This window comes from Typopeltis vanoorti, chromosome 10 (assembly GCF_054136105.1).
Source record: "Typopeltis vanoorti isolate ZY-2024b chromosome 10, IOZ_Tvanoo_1.0, whole genome shotgun sequence".
NCBI classification, from domain to species: Eukaryota; Metazoa; Arthropoda; class Arachnida; order Uropygi; family Thelyphonidae; genus Typopeltis; species Typopeltis vanoorti.
Window position 1 is genome coordinate 3,663,688 of NC_143558.1, and position 13,227 is coordinate 3,676,914.

The 13,227-nt window shown below is 33.0% G+C and overlaps 1 protein-coding gene across 1 annotated transcript in view; it reads right to left on the reverse strand.

Annotated features, from left to right (window-relative positions):
• The window catches only part of LOC150102135 (5'-3' exonuclease PLD3-like), a 217,721-nt gene extending 210,115 nt beyond the window's left edge, over positions 1–7,606 (reverse strand). Inside the window, exon 1 of the mRNA XM_090398904.1 lies at positions 7,457–7,606. Within this exon, the coding sequence (XP_090255030.1) occupies positions 7,457–7,474 (18 nt within the window). The 5' untranslated portion in view covers positions 7,475–7,606. The remainder of the gene's footprint in view (positions 1–7,456) is intronic.
• Between the last annotated feature and the right edge of the window lie 5,621 nt (positions 7,607–13,227).

Below are 13,227 nucleotides of genomic sequence, written 5' to 3' on the forward strand. Positions count from 1 at the left end.
ATTGGAAAAATATTGATCAAGTGTCAAGATATAAATATCTTCGTTGTTGGCTTAATGAACGGTGGGATCTAGAAATAGATATAAAGACAAGGATTGAAGTTGCACGGCAGTCCTTCATGAAAATGAGAACACTATTCTGCAATAAAGACCTAAACATGGAAGTCAGATGCCGAATGCTGAAATGCTATGTGTGGTCTATTCTGCTCTATGGAGTTGAAACATGGACATTGAAGGCGATAACCATGAAGAAAATCGAAGCCTTTGAGATGTGGCTATACAGAAGAATGCTAAAGATATCATGGACAGAGAAAATTACCAATGAAGAGAAAAAATTACTCAAAATCCATTGGCAAAGCTAAACATCTTGTACAAATAATCAAGAAACGAAAAACATCATATCTTGGCCACATCATGAGAAACAGCAAATACCAACTTCTAATTTTGGTAGTAAGAATTGATGGCAAAGGAACTAGAGGAAGAAAAAGAATATCATGTTTTGACAACATCAAGACGTGGACAGGAAAGAGCAGTGCACAACTGCTCAGATTAGCACAAGAGCGCAGTTTTTTCGCCAAGATGGTTGCTGAACTTCGATAGAAGACAGCACAATAAGAAGAAGAATCTGAATAATGTTATCAGTATCTTCATTATTGTTATACACCTTACTGACGGTTTTGTTACATAATCTGCAGTCATTGATTATGAGGATTACGTGTAGATGAATGAGGCGAATTAATCCCACCTACTTCGAAGCTTGGGTCAGCTTTTATGAAGAGAGTGGGATTAGCCTTCACTATTTATGTTGTTGTTACTGTTTATTGATGGCATCTAGGAATTGGATGCTGGTGATTTGTGATGTCTATATTAGTGTTAATGGTATATTAACTTTGTTGGTATATTTTCCAGAGTTCGTGTTTTAATGTTTTGTAGTTATTTATATGTTTTAAATTTCTTGGTAGGTTGTTGAGTAGCGTGGGTATTTCATGTGATCTCACAAAAGAACCGTATGAGTTGTTGAAGATTGTAGGAATGTAGTAGGTCGAGTTACACGATATGTGTCTCTGTTTTTTCGATAGGTGGTGTTGAAGAAATTCCTTATTAATGTCATGTAGTGTTTCAGGTTTTTAATGCTCAGGATTCTGTGTATCGCCATGTGCTGGACGAACATTGGTTGTTGTATAAGGTGTCCAAATCACTGTTGACACAATTTTCCTATGTAATATTTCTAATTTTGTTAGGTGGCTGTTTGATGTGTTTTGCATAGACTGTATCTGAGTAGGGATTCGCAGATACCGTGATATAGGAGTTTTTTTTATGTTGGATGGAATAATGTCTTTTACTTGGAAGAGTTTTGTTGCGATGATCCGGAGTTTGGTGTGTAGGAATTCCATATGTTTTGTCCGAGTTACAGGTTTGATTTCAAGGCATTGGCAGGTTTTTTTGTTGTTAATGCGGTATGTGTGACAGTGTATTGATAGTGATGTGGGGCGTATGATTCTTGGGTTGTATATTATCAACATCTGTGTTTTGGTGCCGTTGATTAGAATTGCGTTTTGGTGGAAGTATGTTGTGATTTTGTTTAGGTCTTGTTGTGCTTTGCAGAGAGTCGTGTTGATGTCTATGTGGATTGCTAGTAGTGCAGTGTCATCTGCGTATTGAAATATTTGACTTCTTATGGCCATGTTATGAACATCGTTAATGTACATGTTGAATCGAGTGGGTGATAATATGGCGCCTTGAGGGACGCCGTGATTCATTTGTGTACCCCGGCCTGTGACATATACATATTTTTGTTATATATATAAATAAAAAAAATAATAATAAATAAATATATATATATATATATATATATATATATATATATATATATATATATATATATATATATATATATATATACTGTATATATATATATATATATATATATATATATATATATATATATATATATATATACTGTATATATATATATATATATATATATATATATATATATATATATATATATATATATATATATATATATATATATATATATATATATATATATATATATATATATATATATATATATATATATATATATATATATATATATATATATATATATATATATATATATATATATATATATATATATATATATTTAATAATAATAATAATAATGATTTGATTGCTAAAATATTTATACATACAATAAACATATTGTGTGATTTTGCACCTTATAATTTTACAGAGTTCTGCACTAAGTGCTGCAATTTCTACATTGGATTTCAATTAAAATTTTTAATAATACTCTTTCGCCTTTATATTATGTATTTACAACACATGTTATTCTAATATTAACCACGAAGATTATACAGAATTTTTTGTATATTTTTTTTTTCAAAGTTTGAGAAAGAATGATTATACAAAGAAATTTCTGCATTTGTTTATAAGGATCACTTGTAGATGAGTGAGGCGATTTAATCCCACCTACTCCGAAGCTTGGGTTAGCTTTTATGAAGAGAGTGGGACTTAGCCTTCACTATTTATGTTGTTGCTACTGTTTATGGATGGAATGTAGGCGTTCGATTCTGGTGATTTGTGATTTGTATATTAGTGTTAATGGTTTCTTAACTTTGTTGGTATATTTTCCAGAGTTACTTTTTCAGTGTTCTGTAGTTATCTACGTGTTTTAAATTTCTTGGTACGTTGTTGAGTTGCGTGGGTATCTGATGTGCATTTCAGAGAGCTGTGTTAATGTCTGTGTAGATTGGTAGCAGTGCAGTGTCATCTGCGTTTTGAAATATTTGACTTCTTATGGATATATTATGAACATCGTTAATGTATATGTTGAATCGAGTGGGTGATAATATGGCACCTTGAGGTACACGGTGTTTTTCTTGTATACTCCGACTGTGACATGTACCTATTTTTGTTACTTGTGTTCTGTTTGAGAGGTAGTTCTTGAACCATGTATGCAGTGTTCCTCTTATACCTATTAAGTATAGTTTGGTGAGATTTCACAAAAGAACCGTATGAGTTGTTGAAGGGTGTGGGGATGTAAAGAGTTGTTATAGATCGTGTTATACGATATGCGACTCTGTTGTTTCGATAGGTGATGTTGAAGTAATTCCTTGTTAATGTCATGTAGTGTTTCAGGTTTTTAATGCTCAGAATTCTGTGTATCGCCATGTGCTTGTCGGATATTCGTTGTTGCGTGTAAGGTGTCCAGATCACTGTTGACACGATTTTCCTGTGTGGTGTTTCTAATTTTGTTAGGTGGCAGATTCGCAGATACCATGATATAGGAGTTTTTTTTATGTTGGATGGAATAATGTCTTTTACTTGGAAGATTTTTGCTGCGATGATCCGGAGTTTGGTGTGTAGGTATTCTATATGTTTCGCCCATTTAAGGTGGGAATCTATATAGAGACCGAAGTATTTTGCATGTATTACAGGTTTGATTTCGGAACATTGGCAGGTATTTTTGTTGTTAAGTCAGCGGTATGTGTGACAATGTCTCGATAGTGATGCAGGGCGTATGATTCTTGGGTTGTGTATTATCAATATCTCTGTTTTGGTGCCGTTGATTAGAATTGCGTTTTGGTGGAAGTATGTTGTGATTTCGTTTAGGTCTTGTTGTGCTTTGCAGAGAGCTGTGTTAATGTCTGTGTAGATTGCTAGCAGTGCAGTGTCATCTGCGTATTGAAATTTTTGACTTCTTATGGATATGTTATGAATATCGTTAATGTATATGTTGAATAGAGTGGGTGATAATATGGCACCTTCAGGTACACCATGTTTTTCTTGTATACTCCGACTGTGACATGTACCTATTTTTGTTACTTGTGTTCTATTTGAGAGGTAGTTCTTGAACCATGTATGATGTGTTCCTCTTATACCTATTAAGTATAGTTTGGTGAGTAGTATGTCATGTTCAAGTGTATCAAATGCTTTGCTTAGGTCCAGCAGTATAAGGACGGCGTACTTGTTTTTCTTGAGAGCTTTGGTTATTGTGTCGGCGATGTCTTCTAATAAAGTAATGGTACATTTTGTTTTCTGAAAGCCGTATTGGTTTTGTGAGATGATGTTGTACTTCTGTAAATAGTTCTGTAGTCTGGTATGTTATTTTTTCTAGAATTTTTGAGATGACTGGTAGTGTAGCTATTGGTCTGTAGTTCTGAGTTTCGTTTCTTTTGCCGTGTTTGTATATTGGCGTAATTACTGCAGTTTTTAGTTGTTGTGGAATAATGCCTGTGTCGAATATTATGTTCACGAATTTCAAAGGTACTGGATTTATTTGTTCAAAGTGTGTTATAAGGTCTGCGAGTCTTATTTTGTCTATTCCTGGAGTGGTATTTGGTTTTAGTTGTAAGGGTTACTTCTTTCAGTTCCTGTTTTGTTACGGGTGGAAAATACATCGTTTGTTGTTGACTTTGTTTCGGTAGTTTTTTGTTGATCGTTGGTAGTTTGTCTTTTTTGAGTTGTGTGATGTTGTTTGTGAAAGCATGCTTGAATGAGTCTGCTAGTTCCTCTTGATTTGTGTCCTGACCGAAGCTTTTTGCAATAAAATCTTGTGCTCAAGTTTTCTTTTTTCGAGTTACTATTTCGTTGAGTTTAGCCCATGTTTGCTTAATGTTGTCGTTATATTCCATGAATTTTTGGAAATAGTAGCGTCTTTTTGCCCTACGAATTTTTGTTGTTAGTTGATTTCTTGTGTTTTTGTATGAGGTTTGTAAATGTTTGTTACTGGGTGACTTTCTAAATTTTTTCCATATATTTTCTTTCACAGTAATAGTATTTAGTATGTCGTCATTTATCCATGGATTGTTGTTTGTTTGTCGCCTCTTTTGTGTAGGTTTTGTTGCTTTTTTTGTATATTTCTGTGAACTTTAGTTGAAAATTCTCGTATAATGTTACAGGATCATTTATTTTAAGTAGGGAATTGCAGTCTGTATTTTTTACTTGGTTATCGACAATGCTCTTTAGTATGATCGAGTTTTGTGGTGGTGGGTAGTAAACGTAATAAAACCATGTTGACAAAGTAGTGATCGGCAATTTTTACGTTAATTACTGATGATGTATATGTATGGATGGGAGCTCGTATGTTGACATGATCAATGCATGATTGTGTTAGTGAGTTATTGAGTATTTCTTCTCTTGTTGGGGAGTTAATGGTAGGGTTTATGTTGTACTGACTTAGTATATCAAGATATGTGTTAATGGTTGAAGAAGCGTGGTCAAGCGTATTTATGTTAATGTCTCCTATTAGGATGATCCTGTGTGTTGTGCGGGGTTCGATGCCGCTTAGCCATGTTTCTAACTCGTGAAGAAAACTGAGTGGATTATTATCTGGGGGTCTGTGTATTGTGTTTATTGTGTATTTGATAATATTGTGGCTATTTGTGATTTCCAAAATTAGTGTTTCTTTCCGCATGTTCGAAGTGAGTTTGTTTTTCTGTCACATTGTATTTTTCTTTGATAAATGCCACGATGCGACCTCCTCTTTTGTTTGTTCTGCATAAGTTGTAGGTTTGATAATTATGTATGTTGTATGCGTAAATTTCTGTGTCGTTTATTGCAACTTCGTCAGTATTAGCACAACTATGTTTATCATGGTATAATTGAGCTGTGTTATCAATGCATGCCAGTGTTTTTTTATACTTCTTATGTTTGTGTGTATGATAGTGAAGTTGGTTTTCGTGGAAATGTTGTCTGACCATTTCTTCGAAGAGTCAAAGACCTTGAAGTTTATATTGTCTGACTGGATATGTTCGCCTATGTTTGAGATCTCCATTATATAGTTTTTAAATGAGTTCTAATCTTATTCTTAAGAATGTGAAAAGTTAGTGTTTTATATTGGTAGGCTGTGTAAGTCGAATTCACTTGTAATTATGTATACTCGAGTGTTTTCATTCTTTCTCAAAAATATCTGGGAATTCTTTGTCCACAGGAACTTGTAGTTATTCCCTGTGTTTTCTTCCTTGCTTGGTATAGAAGATTTTTGAAGTATGGAGTTCGGTGTTCCGTTATATAGATTGGCGTCGGGAGCTTCTTATCAGTTAGGATCGCTGTTGTCGGCCTTGTTTTCTTGCTTGCTGTAAGAATGGAGTCTCTCAGATTTCTGTTGGTAAAACGAGCGATGATTGGTGGCGGCCTCTCTTTGTTTTTTTGTGGTCCTCGGTTGATATAGGTGATATCTGTGGTTGCGATTTGAATCCCAATTTTGCTGCCGATCAGTTGCATTATGTTGCTTAAGTCTTCTGTATTTTCTTTCATTATTCCCTCAATTTGAAGTTCTTTTTTTCTTTCTTTTTGTAGCATCTGTTCCATTTGACACTTTCCACAATTCTTGATTTTCGCGCTGGAGTGTTTCTTGCGTTTCTATCGTTAATTTCGTTTCGATTTCTCGCACGGTTCCTAATATTTCTTCAGAGGTCTCGTTAGTGAACTGCTAATGTTCATACTCCTCGACTTTTTTGTTAATTTGTTCCATGTGTGCATTTAATAAGTCTTTCACCATGAGTTTAAATGAATCAAAGTTATCTGTAATTTTCGGATCCGGAAGCGGCTTACCTTGATGTGCGTCGTTACTTTTCTTTGGTGTTTGCTCTTCATTTTCTCACGGCACTGTTGACATCGCCATTCGGTTCGTTTCACGGCTCCTTTTGCTTTCCACGTGCTTTCTGAGATCCTTTAACAGTGGAAGTGTTGTTTTTTGTTACATCCGGAACAATGCGGCCCGTCCCCTTCATCGCTTAATGGCTTGTTGCATTTGTTACAGCTCATTTTTGCTTGAACTTTGCTGTATCGGTGACCTTTAGCCTTTCTTCCCGTTAGCGACTATAGTACGACTTTTAAAATGACGACGTCCTTCGTTCTTCGTTGGCTGGTGACTGCAGTAAATTCTATGATCTTGTAACACTGAAAATTTGAATATTACTTATCCGATTTTGGTGTGATTTGAATGTCCCTGTCTTCAGCGTGACTAGTAGAATTAAATAGTATCACTTTCAAGTTAGAAACATGAGTTAAATAACACTTGAAATCAATAAAACCAGGAGCAGCGATACAGTGTACATGCATCCGTCTGCTGTGTAAGCAGCGCCCTCTGATATAACTAATAAAAAAAATAATAATAATTTTCACACACATATACACACACACACACACACACACACCTATAACAAATCCCTCTCAAACACCATTACAAAGACACAAACACGATATCCAGTAAATTTTGTACAGAAGAATATCTGTACTTTGCATTGTCAATTGAAAGGTGCTAATGAAATAAAGTTTTCGCACATAATTATGCTGATTATGATCTCAGCTACCAATTTAACCCAGAGGAGCTTTTTTTAAATTGTACGCAGTGAAACGTCGTAAACTTTTAGAAAATATCTATCTACTATGAACAAACTGTTAACTTCTGATATAAACATATTAATAGTAAAGTATAAATACTTACATACTTCCGAAACTTCATACTGAAGAGAAATGTGTAAGAAAATATTTCACACGTTCAATTCAGAGACAAAAAATGTTTTTTATAACTAGAAATAGTATCGCAGTTAACGAAGTTCCCTTATGATTATATTCCACAAAATGGGAGGGCGCTACTTGAGAACCTGTTTCTAAACTAATCGATTTTAAACCACCGTTCTACGGCATTGAGAACACGTTATGGAAAAGGATGCTTGTTGCTTTGCTTAGTCTACTGACTCCGTAATGAAATTCATATTAAAGGTATAAACGCAGTAGAGATTGTAGAGGTAAGCAAAACAAAAAATAAAATAAAAATAAAACGCATGTGAGTCTCTATTTTTAACATATGGTTAGCAATAAAAAACAAAAACATGAGTAAATTTAGAATATCGTATCGACTTCTACGATAACCACTGAAACTAGTGAATAACAAGCTTCCAGATAATTTCATCACATGTTAGAAGTCACACACCGGAAAAGATATAGAGGTATTTTTATGTGTGGAAATGTTATTAAAAATAGATAATTACTGAAATGTGTTAGAAATATTGTTCTTTTACAATTAAAGCCGAAACAACTAAGACCACGAGGGCAATTCATTTGAAATATCGATAGCTTTAGTTTTGTTGAAGTCACTGCGTTTATATTGTAAAATTTCCAAAGAAATCGGCATTCAAGAGAATGTCGGTATGATAAATATGAAAAGAATTTAGTAAAACAGCAAAAGTGTTAACACTCCTATTTCAGTTTTATTAAATTTCGAATCAAATTCTAAGCGTAAAAAGAAGTGTTAAATACAAGCGTTAAATATTTCACACACACACACACACACACACACACACACACACACACACACACACACACACACACACACACACACACACACACACACACACACACACACACACACACGCACACACACACACACACACACACAAATTTAAACCAGAAAGAAAACGTAAACCTAAATTTCAATACGAAAATGAAAATATACATAATTAGAAAAAAAAAAGTATATGCAGTTAACTTTAAGTTGCGTATTTCACGACGAAATTTTAATACTGGTGTTCAGGCTTCCATCTTTTTTCATGTCTTTCTTTTTAAATATCCAGGGATTTCGATGCATACATGAGGGACAGTAGAATATAGTTTCATACAATTAGCCTACAGAAAGTGACGTTATGTACTGGCTAAAAACAAGAAGATTCAGAGGCGCGTGACCAAGATAGTGAGTGGCCTGTGGAATGCGCCCTATGAGGATAGATTGAAGGTGTGTGGATTGCAAAAATTGGTTGATGGGAGAAAAAGAAGGAATATGATAGAAACATTTAAGTTGCTTAAAGGATTTTATGGGATAGATTCAGGGGAAATGTTTCAGCATTTGGCTAAGAGGGACCAGAACAAGGGTTCATCCCTGGAAGTTGAATAAAGGTGTAGTCTGTAGGGGTGTAAGGACTAAATGTTTTGCTTGAAGAGTTGTGAACGAGTGGAATGGGTTGCCAGTCAGTTGTGAGTGCTTTTTCTATTAATGGGTTCAAGGAGAGGTATTCAATCTATGATAGGTTGGGTCTCCCGAGATGAGTACTCGGACTCCATGGAGGTGCCCATATAATAAAAATAAAAAATAAAATAATAATAATAATAATAATAAAATCTCCCAACCCTTTTCCCAAAATATGCATGCAAGGTGTCAATCATGCCTAGAATTTCTGGAATATTAAAGAATTCTAGTAAGGGAAGCTTTAATTATTTCACAACACACACACACACACACACACACACACACACACACACACACACACACACACACACACACACACACACACACACACACACACACACACACACACACACACACACACACACAGAGAGAGAGAGAGAGAGAGAGAGAAGGAGGAGAGAGAGAGAGACAACATTATTGAACAGCTTAGAGAACACGTACTCACCCTCCAATGAATATGTCGTGGGAGGTGTGCAGTTGATTGTTATTAGGTGGAAGATGAATTCATATCTCGATGACTTTCATCACACCACCTTGCCCAGAAATCCTCAGGTGGCTTCAAAAAAGCTACCTGAGTTTAGAGGCCAATTATGTTTGGTATCTACACCAAAGTTACAATAAGTCCCAACCTTACAAACTCATTAGTCTCCATTATCGAAAGATTGACGAGTTGAGTATTGAAGTGTTGGAGGCAGTGCCGCGCGTGGGTAGGAGGCGCTCTTGTGCAAAACATTTTTCAGCGCCCCCATAAAATAAGTTTCCATGAAAAATTTTTGCGAAAAATGTTACTTTGTTAAAAGTACAAAACAATTTATACGCATACATAAAAATAAATTTTATTTAACAGTAGTAGAACATTGTAATCACTGAAATTCATTAATAGGGAATTTTTAATAATAAAAATTTTCAAAAATGTTTATTCCTTAATATATAAATACAACAGAATATATATATAAACAAAAATTACTTTTATGTTAAAGATACCAAGCAATTTTACAAGCTAGATTTTTTAATTCTTTTTCCCAAAATAAGCAAACAGACAAGTACACAAGTCAAGTTTACGGCTGCACGTAGTAACTTGACTTACTTGTCAGTTTGCTTACTTGGGAAAAATTATTAAAAAACCTACCTTATAAAATTGCTTGGTATCTTTAACATAATATATACCCATAATATAATAGAAAAAGAAATATTACATAACAAAGATAATTTGGAGATATCCTTTTAACTGTATAACAATTAGGATAAATATAGATTTATTTTACATATTTTTCCGTCTTGCTTTAACCGCGACAAAATTTTTAATAATATCTTTAATGTCTAATGAATCATAATATTATTTTCAATTGATATAATTGATAAATCCGTTAGACGCTCCCCAGACATTGTTGACCGCAAATAATTTTTTATTAATTTCAGTTTTGAAAATCTTCTTTCCCCTGATGCTACGGATATTGGTAATGTTAAATAAATTACGCATCACAATCGCAGTAATCGGAAACGTGTCGGTTAATTTATTTTCGTATATATAATTCAAAACATCCTGAGGAGCCAACTCTTTTTTAATAAAACATTGCAAAGTTTTTAATTCCTCAAATAAATATAAAATCAATATCGCGATTGTCGGAATCTTGATTGTCGCTCAGTTTTAAGTGCAAATCTTTACAATGTTTCATTAAATCTTCATCGCTCCAATATTTTAATTTGCTGATGTCTCTTATAACTTTAAAGTCCTCGTTATGTTGTTTTAAGAGTATGAATCTTTCCGTGACTGAAGTTATTGTCGTGTCTAAAATCGCGAAGAAAAATTTTATTTTAAAATTAAATTTTGTTTAGGATGATGTCTCAACTGATGCTTCGTAACCAAATATTTTTGTTTTTGTTCTTTTGCGAATGTCTGGAAAAATAGGATCAATATTAAGATCGTTTGCTACTTCTTTTACAGTTCTAATAATATTTTCAAAATATTGGTCTGTTCGGCGAGTATTTAATTCTTGTATAACATAATCAAGATTTTCTGTAATTATTCCCATATCAAATGTCGGATTCTGCATTATTTTGCTTGCAACATTTACGAGACTTAAGATTTCGTACTAAACATGAACAGAGCAAATTAACTTAAACAAATAAATGTTTGAAATTAAGTTGTCTGCCTGAACTCTAGAATGGATATCTTTAGTTTCATCTTCTGTAATATCAAACAGAGACAGGTAAATTTTCTTGATATTATTTTTAAGTGGCTTTATTACTTCTACTCTACTTTCCCACCTAGTAGCAGAAAGTGGTTTCAAATTTAAAACACGAATATGATTTTTTAATATAGCCGAACGCTTCACAGATATTGAAAAATAATTACATAATTCCTGCCAAAAAATGTACTGTTTCACAGGATATCTTAGTTGCATCATTAACTACCAAATTTAATGAATGAACAGCACACGGAATAAAAAAAAAGACCTTGAATTTATTTCAAGGATTTTTTTCTGCTGTCTATTATGTTTGCCTTGCATATTTGAACTGTATCATAAGCGTGGCCGCGTAAATCCGAAATGTTAATATTCAATAATTTTAAATATTTTTTTATGATTGAAATAGTCCTTGCCCAGTGGTATCTTCTACAGATTGAAAACCCCAAAAATATTCATGAATTTATGCTATATTTGTATCTTTATTTTGATTAACAAATCTAATAACAATAGATAATTGTTCTGTGTGGCTTATATCCAGAGTAGTGTCAAGAATTAATGAATAATATTTCGCCTCTTTAACCATTTCTAAAATTTTTTGTTTTATAGCTTCAGAAATTATACCGATGATTTCATTTTGTATTTTATCACCTAAATAATGGGCGATGTTCCTTTTTTTGTAATGTTTGGATGCGATGCAAGTGTTCTGCCATTATCGAATCAAATTTAGCTATAGTTTCTACTAACTTTAAAAAATTGCAGTTATCATTTTACAAAACGTTTTTGTGAAGAACCTCTAAAAGCTATACACTGTCTTGATAAATATTGTATTTTGTAGATTAACCGTTCTATAACAGATTTGCCAATATTTTTTCTCAGTTTCGTAGAATCTTTGTTGTGTGCAATCTCATTAATGCATTTCTTAATCAACGACATTTTAAGTTCGCAGTATTTTGAACAGTTTTTAATGTGCGCAGAACTTGTCTCGTGTATTTTTAGTATATGACTCAAATGTTACCTGATTTTCAAACTTAGCAAAAATATAATAGACGTAGAATGTACTTGCAAGAGTTGCCTCAGTCTAGCACCACGTGCAGGCTCAAACTTGACATACTTGTCTGTTTGCTTACTTGGGAAAAAGGATTAAAACCTAGCTTATAAAATTGCTTGGTGTGTTTAATATATAATAGATGTACTTACTTTACTTGAATAATAATCCAAATTCACAAAAAATTTACTAAACAACAATAAATATATCTTATAAAACAAAATAAAAAGGCAAAAGGCAACTGTACTGTTGCCTTTTGTTTGTGAATTTGCGCGTTACACTGTTACCGTAACGCACAAAATGAAATGATGCAAAAATACACCGAAAAAGTATCAAGAAAGGGCCAATTGCAGTATGTGTAAACAAACATAAATCATCTAAAGAGTTTTATAGCTCATAAATAACCTATGTTTATTAATTTAATTCGAGCCGCTTCAGCTTGACGCGCCGGTAGTCTACCCTGCATATATACGGGATTTTTAGCTATTGTCCCTCAGCTGATTAATATGTTTATAATTTATAAACTATTATCTTTAAAATTTTATTTGTCTATCAAAAATACAAAAATAAGTACACAATTAAAAACAAAGTCAAAAACTGTCCAAAGTCACTTACAATACACTCAATACACAATACACTCAATATGTTTCACATTCAAAATTGAAATGGCGCTGAAAAAAATGTAAGAAGTGCATAGTTGGATAGACGCTATTTCGTCTATCCAAATTCGAAGCGGAATTTAAGAAAACGAACATCGTAATATATACCTATGCTTCAGACTAAATATTTTTGGATAGATCAGTGTTTCTGAAACTTCAGATATCCATGTTCCCCTTCTTTAATTTTCATTATTACCAAGTACCTTTTCAAAATACCCTTATCAAAATAATAATAATAATAATAATAATAATAATAATAATAATAATAATAATAATAATAATAATAATAATAATAAATATATTTCATTGTAAATGTCTGTTTTATTTGAATTTAGATCTACATTTCAACAAAAAAAAATA